The sequence below is a fragment of the Sphaerodactylus townsendi genome, linkage group LG03 (genome assembly GCF_021028975.2).
Source record: "Sphaerodactylus townsendi isolate TG3544 linkage group LG03, MPM_Stown_v2.3, whole genome shotgun sequence".
NCBI classification, from domain to species: domain Eukaryota; kingdom Metazoa; phylum Chordata; class Lepidosauria; order Squamata; family Sphaerodactylidae; genus Sphaerodactylus; species Sphaerodactylus townsendi.
The window spans coordinates 125,042,894-125,060,032 of NC_059427.1; the positions used below are offsets into that span (position 1 = coordinate 125,042,894).

A 17,139-nucleotide genomic window follows, 5' to 3' on the forward strand; every position below is an offset into this window, starting at 1 on the left:
AGTGTTATGTGCGCCATCAGCCTGCGGAGTCCATGGTGTCTTTGCCATGGATCTCCCTCCTTTGATCTTTCACCTTCAATTTCAAGCCCGGAATTTTCTCTATCCACTTCAAACAGGACGCCTATCCTACTCCCCCGTTTCTTAATTTGCTTCCTCCTCTCATTCGAACTCTCCTCGCTGCGTGCTCTCAAGGCCAGGCCTCCCTCCTCCTTCTTGCTCCGCCTTCTGCTCCGCTTCCCCCTCCCGTTTCACCTGAAATAGCCACCGCGAGACCTTTCAATGCCATCGTAATGGCGTGAGTTTCAGAAAACTCTAGCAGGAAGCCGCATTACCCAATGAACGATCTGTGCAGAGGAAGGAAACCCTGACGGAAGAGCGGTATGGCGACCTCCCTGCGCCAAGTCTGTCCAGCCCACTACACTGACCACGTTAAGGAGGGCGAAACGCCGTCCAGCAGATGGTAAATTATGCGCCCCATAGGCTATAACGTCCTCCGCCTGGAAGCTCCGCTTAAAAGGTATCACAGGGGCGGTAGGGAGTGCAGCCCCTATAATGAGAAGGCATGCTGGAAGCCGTCATGCGGAATCAAGTAATGGTTCCGGGAGGACCCCTGAAGAGCCACTTTCCACATGCTCTTAGAACCCTGCGCGAATTGTTGTTTGGGAAAGCGAATACCGCCAACAATGCATAAGCTGAAGGAGCAGCCTCTGGCGGCGCCTATACCTTGGCGCAGCTCTATAGCTGCTTGAAGGCTTCGCCCTTCCCAATGGCGCAGATCGTCCTGCGGGAATCACCGCCAGAGTTACCTCACAATGCGCCTACAAAGCGTCTGTAAGAGTGCCCGCTACCGGACAGCCGATTAGAGCTTCTCCAGCGTCCATGCAGAAGCCTCAGGAGCCTTATGCCGAATTCCTGAACAGGCTCCAGGAGGCCCTGCAGAGGCAACCGTCGACGACGACTCTTGACGCAATAGCGAGCTCCTCGTAGCCTGCGCCAAAGAGCATACTCCGTAACTGAAGTACGCCAGAGCGATCCGCGGGCTTAGGAAAGAACCCCAAGCTAGCCGACATGCGGAAAAACTTGCCGGGATATCGGATCTCTTCCGCCCATCAGGCCAGCTACTCCTAGCCGCAGCACTCTCCTCCACCGAAGTTGTGGCTGAAGGCGAGTGCTCCAACTGCGGCGAAAGCGGGGACACTTCCGGAGAGATTGTAAAGGTAAGCCGGTGGGGAAACTGTACAGCCCCGATGGAGGGGGGCTCTCCCCTGGAAGAGCCAGAAGGCCCCCAGAGAAGCCCCGGACCGATACTGATGATGCCAGGAGAACTTCCACTGGAGAAGCGAGTGCCCTTCGGGAAACTCTTACCCGGAGCTCCTCCCCAGCCCAGGACCAAGGAGGAGAATACTAAATCAGCCCCGAGAACCAAGGCCCGAACCCAAGATAGCCTCCTCAAAGCGGTATCTCCCTCTCCTGCACCCAGCCTCTTTCCCTCAAGTTTCCCAATGAGATCCTCGTTTTGACCCAGTACAACGATCCACATCCCCCCAGAGGCCGTCGGGTTGATCTTGCTTTAAGCCTCCGCCGCTGAGCAAAGGACTTATTCATGCGTCAAAAGAGTCATTGACCCTCTACACACACCAAGGAGCCGTTCACGTTCTGAAGTGTGGACAAACATCCCGCAGGAGGTGCCGAGTGGAACCAGCTGCATTTAGCCCAGCTGATCCCTCTGCCCCACATGCTGCCTGCCGCCCGATTCAATAAAGGCCACGAGCCCCAGATAGCCATCAGGGCACAGCCGGCACCACCGTATTGTGGTAGAGGCGCCCATCGACAGCTCCAGCCCATTACTGGAGCTCACTTTAAAGGGGTGTCCATTCAGAGGACTTGTGGACACCGGCGCCGGCAATAGCGCGTCATCAGGAAGGCAGCCGAGTGGCCCCACCGATCAATTTGTTAAAGCCAACAGAGGCTTACCCACTCATCTAAGGGGTGGGGGGGAAGCAGACAGCGAGACGCAATTATAGCCAGCTCTGAGTCCATGATCCAGAGGCTGAAGCGGCAGCTCGCGAGAGTCCGCTTAATCGTTTTGGATATATACATGTTAACTTATGGGGAAAGGATCACCATGAGTCAAAATGAAGCTGACTCTAATCTGGGATGGATAAATCCACTCCCGCCATGGCCGCTACCCAGAAAGAACAGATAGCAGCTATGCGATGAGATCCCCACCCCGAAGTTTTGACTGTGTTTCCCTACACCTCCACCCCAGAGCCCTCGCTCTGGAACACCCTTTTCCTGCCTGTTCTATTTTTCACAGCCAGCAAAGGCGGGAGGCCGAATTGGCTGACTGGCCATCACTGGGTTAAAATCTGGAACCGTCCTGATACCGCACCATTTGCGTAGGATAGGCCCCAGAGTTAAGGGGAGGCCGCCCATGCATCTGCACCTGCTCACAACCCGTTCGGTGCAGATTTGTGGTAAGCCTGAGTAGCAAGCGTCTTATCCAGCGCCTGGCTTATCTACCAATATCATGTTAAAGGCCAGGCGGTATAGCCGAGAGCCGCACCTTAAGGAGTGGTTTGAGCTGGCGGCGGCATTTCCCCAAGATACTCAAGTGCGATTCCAAATTCTGAGCGCCATACCTGCCTCGACATCCTGCGATCCGCGGTAAAGTATATTTGCCCCAGGGTGGAACCTCCTTTAATCAGCATGTCCAAAAAACCAGCTCCCAAATGTGCGATTGTCTTTTAATTCCGGCGCATCCCCTGCCTTAAACGCTTGCTCCAAAGTCGCTTTGTTCTACAGAGTGGAATATGCATGCCCACAATCCCTTGACGGTCCACTCGGTCCCTCTCTCTTTCAGGGCTCGGTTGACCATCAGCTCTGGCAGCATCCTGATAAGCGATCTACTCCATGAGCGCCGATTGGAGACCCGTTGTTCAAACCCTCCCCGCTGGCGCTCTCTCTCTCATCACCCAGGCATTAAGCCAATGCGGGAGTCCAACACTTGTCGCATTTGCTACAATGGCGGGACAGGGAACTGGCCCAAGCCCAGTCACCGAAACCGGTAGCTGGAACTGCACGCATGTTGAGGACATTCCCCCCATATATGGGAGCATCCTCCTCCCTAAAAGGTACAGTTTCTGGACTTGCGGGGAAGAGAACGGCTTCAACTTCACATCCCCACTGCGCCTTTCTGCCGGAACTCTTTGTTGCCGTAGCCGTCTTGCCATCGTCCTGCGCCTCAGAATCCGCCTGGGAGCCCCAAATTATCGCCGCTCTACTCTTTCCCTCGGCCTTCCTGCCGGAGCGGCGCAGTCGATTAATACGAAACCGAGTATGTTTCCCTCGCGACCTCCCTGGTAGAGTCACAGTTCATCCACCTATAGCAGCTAAGACTATTGGCCGGCTGGCCTGTGCCTTCGCGAAGTCCATTAATTCCACCTCCATATCTGGATGCTCTGGCCTCCGGAGCAACAAGAACTTCGATCAAGCGACTTTGGAATATTCGTGCGGCACAATGATTCATTTGTTATTGCTGCGCACCACCAAGGTTCAGCCAGAGCGTACATAATATGTGCGACAATCTCTCTGAAGGTAATTTCCCATTTGTGATTCATATGAAAGTTAAGTAGGTTACAAGATGTTGTATCTAATCTGGGAAATATGATGTGTTGCCTCACTTATTAGTCCAGCCCTTTGGAATTGCTTTGCGGGGGGATAGTTAAAGTACTATTATGCACAATTCTTTGTTGGTTTGATTGGCAATGCTTTATTTATTTGTTTGGATCTTGCCTTGTTCGAACATATTATCTACCTTTTGCCTGCTTAGCACTTGTAAGAAAACCCTTGATTTTCCCCTGTGAAGCAACCCAGGTCACATCATGCTGCACAAACGGCTCAGCCAGCAGGGCAGAGTCCATAGGGAGGCAAGCGTCCCCCTAAATTGCCCCAACTTCAGTCGGCTTCTTAACTAAAATGTAAAGAAACGCGGAGATGTAGGGTGAGCCCGCGAACCAGCGGCAGAACCGTAAAGGCGCCAGGTATGCCGATTGCGGCTGCATTATTCCTAGCGCACACGCTCCCATAACCCCCGATCCCGCATGAGTCACGGGTCATGAACTGCCTGACTTCATGGTCCCGCAGGTGTCCCATACAAAAGGACAAAAGGAATCCACCTATCAGGTAGAGAATTAGACCCTGACACTGGAATCGCTTGCTCCATGCGTAGCAGGCCGATGAAGGATCATGCGTCGCAGTGATCTCCATCTCCCGCTCTCCCGACCTCCCGTTCTCCCGCATACCCGGCCCTTCTACACGCATACGTTGAAATACCTAATAAAAGGTGCTTGAGAATGAAAGCGCACGGCGGGGTTGCCGGGATCAAAGGATCCCGCGCTTCCTGCAACTGCCAATCTCTCCACCAGATGAAATCTCCGCGTGTCGTCTCTTCCCTGGGACCTCGTGGGTACGACTACAACAAGCTCCTTTCTCCTATCCCCACAACAAACATCTTGTGAGGTAGGTGGGGCTGAGAGAGTTCAGAAGAACTGTGACTAGCCCAAGGTCACCCAGCAAGAATGGAGGAGTGCGGAAACACATCTGGTTCACCAGATAAGCCTCTTCACTCAGGTGGAGGAGTGGGGAATCAAACCCGGTTCTCCAGATTAGAATCCACCTGCTCTTAACCACTGTGCCATGCTGGCTCCAGTGGGTATCTAAGCACATATGCAAAGACCACTTCCCTGAATAACCACACAGCTGACCCTGTTTAGCCCCATTCCTTGTAGCAAGAGCAGTCTTATGGCACATAAAAAACAGATTACTTGCAGCATGCGCGCGAGAAGCTACGCTAAATGGGCTTTCATGAAAGTTTCAAGCACATCACAATCTATTATGTTGGGCTAAAATCCGTTATCTTTCAAAACTTACCAGGCCCAGTCACTCTCCACCGGCCTAACTTACCACATCCTTAGGATGAGACTGGGTAAAAATATGATCTATTTTTTTATTGATCCTTGTGAGTTAATATTTTTATACTGAAACAAAAATAAAACTATCACCATATGGTAGATCATATTTGGTCTACAGTACACAATAAAATCACAGCTTCATAATGCTTCTATGGCACCAAACATGGATCCAAGGCACAAACCCTCATGATTTTCATGTGGGGTCACTCAAAACTCACAATCACATCACAGATTATGTCCATGATGACAGATTGAACCAACCCTCCCAAACCTTCAGATCTACCACTTGGTTGCACCATCACAACTCATAATCATGGGACAAAATAAATACTCTTTTTTCTCTTTTTCCCCTTATTATTATTACATTATTTTAAAAAATATTATTCTATTTTTTATTATTCTCTTTTTCCTTTCTCCCCTTTTTTCTTATTTTTTGTACTCTGATTCTTTTTGCTTGTTATACACTTATTTGTCAATCTCTTGTTTATCACATGTTGAAACCAATAAAAACTAATTTTCAAAGATCCTCATGATTTTTATGTTGGTCACCCAACACTCACTACTTGTAATCTGTGTTTTTTCTGATGATGCCTGTACTCATGGATTTCATAGGGAATTTGGGGCAACCTAATTTAAACACACACAGATCTGGGGTTTTGCACTATGGTGCTGCTGTGAATCTGTTGTTTTTTTTTTGTGGTACAGTCTGTGGTCTAGGTATAATAAATGATTTGATGGTGACTTTGGAGTGATTCCACATAGAAACCATGCATATTCGTGAGGGCTTTTGGGTTGACTCCATGTATTTTTCATAAGAAAAGGAGTGAAATGGAAAATCCTGATTTTTAAGATTTAGTCTGTAATCACAGACTTGATGGTGCATCTTTGGTAGTCCAACTTAAAAATCACGAGGATTCATTCTTTGGATCCATGTTTTCCATCATGGTGGCATGACAATATAGTGGATTCATGGATTCATTTAGTCCATTGCCATGGATATGATACTGGATTTGATGATGAATTTTAGGTGACCTCATCCAAAAACCATTACATCTATGTGGATCCACATTTTTTGCACACCATGTCAGTTCCATGAACCAGTGGGTGATATTTTTACATTACTTCCTATTGATTACTTATGAGCTACCATATGATGGTGGCTGCGTTTTCCATTAGTGAAAAAATCATATGAATTAATGAGGCTCCATGCCTTGGATCCACATTATTGAACTACTGTTGTGCTGAAAAGTGGTAGTGCTGGTGGTTCTCTAGATCAGAGTTTGCCACTTTTAACCACTACACCCAGCTTTCCGCAAACAGAACCCCCCCAAAATCTAACATCAAATCACGTTCAAGGCCTGCAGACTAAACCAACCAACCAACACCCCCCCACCCGATTCTGGATTTGGAAGGTTCTGTTTAAAAATGGTTTTGCTTCTCAGTTGATAAAAATCCAGTTATGTTGAGCTCATTGGCTGAAGTCGAGAAAAAATATACTAAAGAAATCAAGACAAGGTGTCACAAAACTCCTTTTCTAATTTGCATTTGGTTTCTAGATGGCCTCCGGTCTCCCCGACTCTCATAAAAAATTACCACTGCCCTTGCACCTTGCCACAATTTCTGCTCCAACCGCCAACATTTCAGTTATTTAGAAATAATGACAACGCCTCTCCTCCAAGACTACAATTCCCAAGAGGGCGTGCGCATCGCCCCTGTTCTACAGCAGCCATTACCTGCTGAGGTTTAAAAAAAGGCAACGGAGGGAGCCTTCACGGCTTCCGTCCCGAATGATGCAACCACAAACAGACGTTGCACCTACTATTCCCTAGTATTACAGTCGCGTCCCGCCTCTTTGGCATCCGACTGAACGAGATGAGGCCACGCCCCCCGAGCATTCTGATTGGCCGAACTGTTACTTGTCCCGGCGACAGCACGTTTGATAGTTTTTTTTTCTCCGCCGAATGAGCCACGTGGGCGGCATCAGGTTTATGCTCAGGGGAGCATCTTGGATCAAAGGGAAGGCAGTGGAAACGAAGAGGGGGTGAATAACAGGAAAGGTATCACATAGTGAAAAAGAGCCCCTAATTAAACAAGGAGGTGGTTGGGGCCTTTGTCATCCATCTGGAATGGAGGAGACAACGAGGAGCAAAAGGGGGAGGGGGAGATGTAGGAGGCACTGGATGACAGAGCTGGGACCACAGTAAAAGTGATTGATAATGTCTAATCTTAACAGCGAAACTTTCATTCCTTTTCTCATCCTCTTCATCTCCAGGAAACCCACTAAGTTACTTCTTGGCAGTTGAAACCATGAGCGTGGGATTCATCGGTGCTGGGCAGCTTGCCTTCTCCCTGGCAAGGGGTTTTACTGCAGCAGGTAAGCAGAGACCAGAGAGCCCAAAAGTAAGATGTTGAATACTGAATGCAAAGCACACTTTCGGTGGAATTTTTGCAGAATTTTTGCATATTTGCCTGAAAAAGACTGACACTTGTTCTTCATGTGAGTAAGACACTGTTGACAACTATGTGCAATACCCAGGATTTGCAATGTACTACTGTGCATAAGTCTTCCTGTCTGGCAGCTGATGTGATTGTGGAGTGTTCTGTATGGTACATTAATGAGGAAAGCTTGATTCTAGTGTTTGGAAAGAGCTCTTTGCTACTGTTTTGAAAGAGTCGGATACATGGGTTAATATTATAGTTGATTTTAAAGAGTACATTTGTTTGCTAATTTGGTTTGTAATAATATTCCACCCATAATGGTGTCCCTGATAAATCACCACCCTCTCCAGAATAACTTGTTCCCCAGTGAAGTATATGCATTGTTGTCAAAATGCTAATTGCTGAGAAGCAAAGGTATGCCTTGTGTTTTTATCGAATTTAATCTTCGTGTACTTAAATTACCAACTTGTAGAAGCCTTGTCCTGCCAATGAGAACATGGGAAAAGGCGTAAAAAAGGGCTTACGGGGCCACCTTACAGTTAATGTGACTCAAAGGGAAAAATAACTGCTATCTCCTCATGGTGAGATTCACAAGAAATGAAGCAGTACAGCTAAAACAAAAAATAATATGGCCTTTTCCTGCATGAGTAATTTACAATGTATCTTGCCATCGCATGGAACATTTTTCCTTTGAATTCCACATGTTGTTTTCTCCATTTAGTTCTGGAAATATTTTCCATTCATTTTCCCTCTGTTGTTTTCCTGTTGACTATGATTTTTGAAATCTTTTTCTGAACCAGTTTCCCTTGAGCAGGCAATCATGTTGAATCAGACTTTATTTATCTGACCCTTATCCATGCCCCCATGTAGTTGCCCAACCTCCCCTTCAGCCATTCTGTCCTCCCACTCCTCTTCTGTTTTCAGAAGGAATTTATTTTTTTTCTGTATCACATTGGACTAGTGATGTAACATTGAGAAGAGATACAAAGAAGCAAAGGTGATTGGATCAACTTTGTCAATCTCACATAAAACATGTGATGTTAGTGTTGAGGCAGAGATACAAAGAAGCAGGGATGATTGGACCAGTTTTGTCCATTTCACATATAACTTGCCATGTTAACATTAGATCAGAGAGCAGTTTTTGAAGCAAGAGGGGATTTCATCAGCAATAGAATGCTGCAATGCTGGAACAATTGAAAACAGTACTAGGAATAATTGTTGCACATATTCAAGGACAATCTTGTTACTGCAGATCAAATTTGGCAGCAAAATGTGGTTCTTTGTAGGTTGGGGCTATGTGTTTCTGTTGCTTCAGTTAATAGCATCTGCTCCAGGAGTTGTTTTGCTTCAATTTTGGATTGGTAAAAGTAGAAATGGAGACTGAGGCCTTTTTGAATTACCGCTTCAAAATGTAACTACGCAGTAACACTAATCGTACAAAATAAAAAGAGGGGAGAGGGTTTCTCTGAATCATGAATGGCAACCTACCAACATTAGGAATAATACATTTTCAGCAGTAGCATGTGGAATAAATGCAATTGAAGAGACATGGGGAAACCCAAAAGAATGCTGGGGAAAGGGGGGGAGGAGGTGTGTAAAATGATTTCACATAAAATGTTTATAAGGCACCAGGTTTGATCACTGGGAAAATCTGTGGTAAGCTGTTCATATCTCAACCTACAAAAAAGCCACAAACATTGCAAAATACAGCTTGCATCGTCTCATAAAGAAGCGTAAAGATCTTGCGGGAGGAACTTTTTTTGGCATGCACTCCAAGCATACTGGCATGCCGCTTCCCCATATAATGATGTAACCATTTTTCCATTGTAAAGTTGGAACACCCCCCCTCCCTTTAAGCTGGTTTTCTTGAGAGGAAATATGAATCAGTGTTTCACTTTTTCAGTCTTGTGTAATGGATGTGCTGAGAAGGGACTATACAGAGTACGGAGGTGATAATATCAGAACAGTTTGACTGAGTGTTGAAAGTCCCAAGACAAAACTTAAAGTTTCCTTTTTTCCCCAGGGATCTTGGCTTCTCATAAGATCACAGCAAGTTCACCAGACACTGATCTTCCAACAGTGGCAGGGCTGAGGGTAGGTTCTGGATCCTGAAAAATTTAAAAATACTCTTAATAACTATCCTTGGATTTTCCAGGTGCATATTTTGTTTTATTTTGCACATGGCCTTCAACGAACACCAGCTCACTTCCTCTGTTCTGGGGACTGAAATTCCCACTGAAGTGGAACATGGCCACTGGATGGGTAGGGGCTGTGGCTCAGTGGGACAGCACCTGCTTTGCATGTATAAAATCCAAGGTTCAGTCCCTGATGTATCCAGTTAAAAGGAGCAGGTAGTAGGGCATGTGAAAAATCTCTGCTTGAGAATTTAGAGAGCCCCTGCCAGTTAGATTAGGCAATATTGACCTTGATACGACCAGTAGTATGATTTTTACAAAGTAGTCTTCGTTTTTGTGCACATTCAGTTGTCTATCACCTATGGATAGAACAAGAAAAACTAGAGCTAAACTACATTATATGCAAATGTGTATGGAATCTTAGATACATATAGTTGGAAGGATTCTCCGGGGTCATCTAGTCCATTCCCCTGCACAATGCAGGCAATTCACAACTACCCCTGCCTTCAGTGACCCCTGGTCCATGCCCAGAAGTTGGCATAAACCCTCCAGGATCCCTGGCCAATCTGGCCTGGAGGAAAATTGCTTTCTAACCCCGAAGTAGTCATAGGCATTAGTTACCCTGGGTGTGTAAGAAAGGGCCATGAGAACCAAGCATCTCCAGAGATCAGCCAACCTAACTACCTCAACACTCTTGAAGAACTTTAGTCATAATACTAAAAATTGTTATTATTTTTATGTTAGAAAGAGTTAGCATATAAAACTCTTCAATCTGAGACTAAATTTTTTTCTAAGACAATGGAGCATAACACATGCATTGTGCAACCTGACTCTCACAGTGTTGTCTGCAACATTAGAAACCAATTGTTTTGAAGTTTTAACGACATCCTTTGCACAGATTATTAAATGCTGCAGTATAATCAGGGTTGGAAAGAAGGGGAAATCCAACTTCAGGGTCAATACCACCTCTCTCATTTCCACTAGGAAGTTCAGGCATGGTCGGTGCACCAAGAGAATCAATCCTGTTTACATCTGGGGTGCCAACATCAGGTGGCCTGTTGGGTCAATCTCCTGTTGGGTTTAGGATTAAAAATCACCATATACATCACTTGACTTCCTGTTTTAATCATTTTTTACCATCCTACCTTTTGAAGTCCTTTCTTTGGGGCATTCCCCTAGGACAGTGGTGGCAAACCTTTGGCACTCCAGATGTTATGGACTACAATTCCCACCAGCCCCTGCCAGCATGGCCAATTGGCTGTGCTGGCAGAGGCTGATGGGAATTGTAGTCCATAACATCTGGAGTGCCAAAGGTTCGCCACCACGGCCCTAGGAGCTGCAAGAGGAATGGCTCTCTTGTGAAGTAGTATTATTCCGCATATTTCTTTCTTCATCTTCCTGCTGTCCTGATATTTACTACTTCTCTACCACTACACCAGCCTTCTTGCATAGAAGATTTATAATCTGAGGAAACTGAAGCCCTTTCAGTGCTAATGATGCTTTGGGAGAAGGCTATTGAAAGCCCAGAAACGATGGGTGGGAGGAAATATGCAATGCTTTTTTCCCACCCTGCTTAACTCAAGTAACTTTGTCCCTTGCGAAATTCTTAAAGAGTGGTGGGTAGGAAGTTCTTAGGAGGTAAAGTTGACACACATCCTTCCCCAATCTGCAGCTTTTCCTCACTGAACTGACTCTTCCAAAAACAGCTTTTCAATCTAAAAATGTCTACTGGACTATGTCCGTTTCTGTAATCAGTGTGTGGATTGGGAGTCCTGTGACCTTGATGGCCACTGCTATGCTGTAAGTTGAGCTTGCCTAGTTTCTGCAATACCAATTAAGCAATACTTATGTAGCTCTTGGCTGAAATCACATATCTAAATTGTTGTGTCTGTGCTATTTAAACAGAGTTGAAGAAACATTTCACCTCTTGTGTTCAACTGTATATTTGTGTTTCCCTCCCCAGAAAATAGGTGTGAATGTCACCATAAGCAACAAAGAGACAGTCAAAAACAGTGATGTCCTGTTTTTAGCTGTGAAACCTCCCATAATTCCATTTATCCTTGATGAAATTGGCTCGGACATAGAGGATCGGCACATTGTGGTCTCATGTGCTGCTGGTGTCACTATCAGCTCCATTGAGAAGGTGAGAATTTCTAAGCCCTGACAAATACATTTAAGCTACGCTGAAGGAAGACAGTGGCCAGCCAAAAAACTGCCTTTGAGAGCTCAAGGAGTTATAATAGCAGCGGTTTTATCTGTTTAAACATAGAAAGAAGGGAGCTGTGGATTTGGTTGTAGGAGCAAAAAGAGAGGAGTGCAGGATTGTTCTCCAAACCCAAGTCATGTCCATTGATGGAGCTCAGTTGAGGAGAGGAACTGCAGAGGAAAGGATTCTGTACTGCTCGCCCTTCCATTCATTTTGCTTCAGAAATCAACTCCCATCCTTTTACCACAGCCCCACCAATTCCAAGTCCTAAAAATCATTTTACTAAACTTATTTATTCTGCCACCTGGTTGGAATTCTGAAGAAATCTGTATTTTCAGGGAAAGTTCCTCTGATATCGTAGATACCATTTTCCCCCCAAGTAGAAATAAGAGTTAATTTATGTATTCAAGAATGGTATTTTGGGACATCGGACTCTTTTCTTTTACTGGCTACTGAGGTGTGTGAGTGTGTACCATGCTGTCAAGCTTCAGCCAATCTTTGGCAGCCCTGCAGGGTTATCAAGGCAAGAGACTAACAGTTTTGCCATTACCTTCCTCTGCATACCGACCCTGGTATTCCTTCATGGTCTCCTATCCAAATACTAACTAGGGTTGATCCTGTGTAGCTTCTGAGATCAGCCTAGCTAGCCTGTCAGATCAGAAGCATATTTCCCAGTTATGTTCAAACATATCAATACACAGGATTCATTTGTCATGGGATGGTTTTGGTAGCATAACATCCGTTCATTGACTTTACAACTTTGTTCTTGTGGTTTTTGGCCCTCCAGCATAGTCCAGGGACAACATATCCTTATAACTGGGTCAGTTGTAAATTGTTAGTGCTCTTTATTCATATTGGCATTCCAGAGAAAAGGCATTATTGGTGTCATCTGATCTCAAGCTTCCTGAAAAATCAGGCTAATATTTACTAGGCTTCATCTCACAAAGGTGTCATTGGTGAGGGGAAGCTTTATGTGATGGGTTTGAGAAAGGTTCTACCGTGTATTGGGTCTTTCCTAAAAGTACTACATACATGTTGAATGTTACAGAAGCTTGTGTTGGCTGCCCTCTCTTTTTTTGTGTGGTTTGTTGCTCGATGAGTGACATCAAGAGAGCAAAATCAAGAGAACCAGAGTGGTGTAGTGGTTAAGAGCAGGTGGACTCTCATCTGGAGAACTGAGTTAGATAGCCTACTCTTTTTCATAAGTGGTGGAGTCTTATCTGGTGAACCAAATTTGTTTTCCCATTCCTTGTCTGGACACATTCCTGCTGGGTGACTTGAGACACATTCCTGCTGGGTGACTTGAGCAAGTGACAGTTCATTTAGAATTCTCTCAGCCCTACCTACCTCACAAGGTGTCTGTTGTGGGGAGAGGAAGGGAAAGGCATTTGTAAGCCACCTTGAGTCTCCTTACAGGAGAGAAAGGGGGGATATAAATCCAAAACTCTTCTGATTATAACAAGGTCTTACTGGAGACAGTGGGCACATAATGGTAATATCCAACAGGATGTTATACAATAGTTGCAGTCAGCAAATAAAGACATCGTTTTATGCATCTAGTCTGAATTGATGGGGAGTCTACACTGAGTAATGGTCATGGTAGGGAATTATCTCATCTTGAGTTTTTCTCTGCCTCTTTGTAGTTTGCTGTGCAAGAGGTCATTTTAGATGTCAGTTGTATGCAAAACATTAATTTGCCTTTCCCGTTTTTGCATCTCCAGAAACTTTCTGCCTTCATCCCCACCCCAAAAGTAATCAGATGTATGACCAACACACCAGTGATTGTACGTGAAGGGGCCACTGTCTACGCTACAGGATCTCATGCTGAAGTGGAAGATGGGAAGCTCTTAGAACAGCTGATGACAAGCGTGGGCTTCTGCACTGAGGTGGAAGAAGACTTGATTGATGCGGTCACTGGACTCAGTGGCAGTGGACCTGCTTACGTATGTGCTGTTTCTTTCCTTTAAGAGGCAAAGGGGACCTGTTGGTAAAAGTGCACTAGCAGGGACTAGATTGTCACATGAGATGGCTCAAACTGTGGTAGTTCTGCTTTGGGGCTTCATAGTGACCGTTCTGCTCTCCAGAATGTCCTCAGAGCACTGGTTTGTTCAAATCCATCACATGAACTGGTTTGTTCAAATCCATCACATGCCAACAAACAATCCATTGACAGTTGTTGATTGGGATGTTCTCCTTAGTACCTTATGGATGTGTTTTGGATAGAAACAGTCTGTAGAATGAAACTGCTTGTTTGAAGGTCCTGGATGAGTATCATGTATAGATGCATCCATTGTTGAGGAAGATGAGTTTTCTCTGCTTTAGGGTGCCTGTCATGATTCGGGGGGGGGGGGGGGATATGGAGATTCACCTTTGGAGATCCCAGCTTTATTTCCTTGTGATACTTCTTCTAATTTTACAGGCATTCACAGCCCTGGATGCCCTGGCAGATGGAGGAGTGAAGATGGGACTTCCTCGCAGGCTAGCTGTCCGGCTGGGAGCTCAAGCCTTGCTGGTTAGTATCTTCTTTGTTTCTTATTCAAGACACGTTAATATGCTGCTCCATGATCTGCAATTTTTGATTGAAAGTATCCTTTCATCATTTTCATCTGAAATAATCTACATCTTTTAAAGTTCATGAGAAAGTATTCTGCAGCCTCAGATCAGTTATCTTACTGCAGCATCAAGAATAGAAGGAAGTACTGCAGGAAGGGTTAGTAGGCTGTCAATGGTGATTCAGATGTGTTATGCAAAGCAATCTTCCAATTCTCCAAGTATCTGGCACGCTGGATGCTGTTGCCTTTTGTGGCCGGAATCACCTTGAGCAGTTTTCATAAAAAGGAGCTTAACCAGTTAAGATAGCATCAGAGACAGGCTAAAGCTATTGTTGCAATTTCCCATGAGCTTTTTTTACTCCTCTTTCCAAAACTGCAGGGAGCTGCCAAGATGCTCTTGGATTCTGAAGAGCATCCCGGACAGCTGAAGGACAATGTGTGCTCTCCAGGGGGCGCTACCATCTATGCCCTACATCTCTTGGAGAGTGGTGGTTTCCGATCGCTGCTCATCAATGCTGTGGAGGCATCCTGCATCAGAACGAGGTACACAAATACGTTGTGGAGGGTGAGGAGCAGCCCATTTTTGGTTCTGTCTTCCTATCTGCTAACAAAGTATTTGCTTCAACAGGGAACTGCAGTGCATAGCTGACCAGGAGAAGGTCTCCCCAGCTGCCATTAAGAAGACTTTAATGGACAAAGTGAAACTAGAGTCTTCTACTGCCAACAAAGTTAGCCTGTTTAACCACAAGAATGCAGGCAGCAAGAAGTTTTGAGGAAACTCTGGGCCTTCTAGGGCCGTGCTTTCTTTTTTCTTTCTAGGGAATCTGTAGTTCTGGAATTTGGAGGGAGGCTCTGCCCTGTATCCAGGGTTCCAGAAAAGTTATTTTAGCTTCCAGGTGAGATTATCAGAGGCTAGTAGAAACTAACATTTCTGCAGGGGAGGGAAGGCAGCATGTGGCGGGTAACCATGTGCTTCTCTTTGTAGTATTTATTGCAGAGTTGTTCAGGCTTTTATGCTATCCTTTCTCCAGGGATCTCAGGAGATGAAGGGTAGGTGTCTTCCTGTCTTCCATTTGTTTGCACAACAAACCTGTGAGGTAGGTTACAGAAACAGTGGTTGTGCAGCTCACCTCAGGAACATGGCTAAATAGAGATTTAAAACTAGATCTTCTTGTCCCAGGTTGATACTCTTTTCTTTTACACCATGCTCTATTAGGCTGGTGGGGGAAAACCAATATTCTTAACTTAGGCCGTTTCCGCACGGCCTCCTTGCGCCCCCACGCCGCCAAGAGTGCGGGCGGCGTGGGGGCACAAGCCCGTTCGCATGCAAGCATGCGAACGGGAGAAGCGGAGGCCGGCAGACGGCAGGCGGCTCCGCATGGAGCCGCCTCTGCGCCCTCCCCCGCCCCACTCACGGTGTCCTGGTAAGCCTGCGAGGCGTGCCAGCCCCGCCCACGCTGCCCTCCGACCCCTGGAGGGTGGGAGGGACAGTGTGAAGCGGGAGCTCTGCGACGCCCCGCAGGCGACGAGAAGGACACCGTGAGTAGGGCGGAGACGGGAGACAGCGTCTTCCCGGCGGCGCGGTTCGCACCGCGCCACAGGGAAGACGCTCCCTCTTCAACAACAACCCTTTAAAGGGTTGTTGTTTAGGGCGGCTTGACGCCACCCTGTGGGGAGGGAAAAAGAGTCAGGTCGCCGCTGCTGTGCGAACGGCGGCCTGGGGGCGCCTTTTTTGGCGCCCCCAGGCCGTCATAAATGGGCCGTGCGGAAACGGCCTTAAGGAATCAGACTGGCTCCTGATCTGAAACTTACAAGTATTGATTGATGCTTGTTGCCTGCCTCATCACAGTGTGGCTGCTGCCCAGTCTGCAGGTCATTCTGGAGCCTTGTTTGTAATTGCTATTGTTCCCATCTTTGCTATGCCGGACTCCATCATTTAATGTCTGGAATCCAACTAAACAGCCCCTACTATGCCGCTCACCATGATACAGGAAAAGTTTGCAGTGCTGTTGTCTCTGTCTCCCTCTATCTTCTCCTGCTCTATGCTGGCAACATGTAGAAGCTCTTAAGTTACAAGTGGATAACCTATGAGATTATAGGAGCTGGCAGAAGCATAGCTCTAGCCTCTCACTATAAAGGTTCAATAACCAATAAAGGTTCGATAACTCGTTGGGCAGACCTGTAGAACTGATTCAGTTTGGTTCACGAGGAAACAAAACAATGAATAGAACACTGCTGAGTTACAAGTAATGCAGGAACAAATTAATGGGTCAACTGTTACCACTGGTAGTTATAACCAGTGAATACTAAAAAGCTTTCCTGAAATAACTAGATGTTTCACCTGTTGCATTTCACTCAGTTTTCCTCTAAGAGTCTTCATTAATTCAAATTGCCCAAAAGATATACTGAGTCCATATGGATGAACGTAAAAGCTCTTTATGTGCCGCACAAGTTTGGCCGAAGGTGGAGTTCCTTTTTCTGAGCACTTAGCAAATAGGATCAGACTCCTTCTCGCACTAGGAGGCTTAAATGAAATCCTTCAGCTAATAGGACAAGCAAAAGGCAACTCCCTGCTTCTTGCTGTAAATACCAGAGCCTTGTATCTTTGAATCAACTTCTATTTTTCTCACATCCTTCATGAGCAAAAGTTCCACCTCTTTCCTATCTCTCCGTAGAGTTTTCAGGACCCACAGGTGACCACGGTCCCTAGGCTACTCTTAAGCTTTGTGAATTTAGATCTTGTCAATTTACTGGAACAATTGCTGATGCTCTAGCCTCGCCCATGTGCAGGGCTCGGGGACAGAGAAATTCCATTTCCTGCCTAATGTGTAATT

General features: G+C 46.1%; 1 protein-coding gene across 1 annotated transcript; it reads left to right on the plus strand.

The window, feature by feature from the left end:
- Positions 1-6,869: 6,869 nt before the first annotated feature.
- Positions 6,870-15,549, plus strand: PYCR1 (pyrroline-5-carboxylate reductase 1). The gene is made up of 8 exons (XM_048490664.1): positions 6,870-7,030; positions 7,246-7,347; positions 9,436-9,506; positions 11,511-11,690; positions 13,475-13,696; positions 14,173-14,265; positions 14,685-14,848; positions 14,934-15,549. The coding sequence occupies exons 2-8, from the start codon at positions 7,281-7,283 to the stop codon at positions 15,076-15,078; spliced, it is 942 nt and encodes a 313-aa protein (XP_048346621.1). The 5' UTR covers positions 6,870-7,030; positions 7,246-7,280; the 3' UTR covers positions 15,079-15,549.
- The last annotated feature ends 1,590 nt before the right edge of the window (positions 15,550-17,139 follow it).

What these genes read in the sequence shown, in the direction of transcription:
- PYCR1 (XM_048490664.1), top strand. Translation starts at nt 7,281, where the DNA reads ATGAGCGTGGGATTCATCGGTGCTGGGCAGCTTGCCTTCTCCCTGGCA. An exon ending in CTATCAGCTCCATTGAGAAG is followed by an intron (nt 11,691 to 13,474) that starts GTGAGAATTTCT and finishes TTGCATCTCCAG; the next exon opens with AAACTTTCTGCCTTCATCCC. An exon ending in GCATCCTGCATCAGAACGAG is followed by an intron (nt 14,849 to 14,933) that starts GTACACAAATAC and finishes TTGCTTCAACAG; the next exon opens with GGAACTGCAGTGCATAGCTG.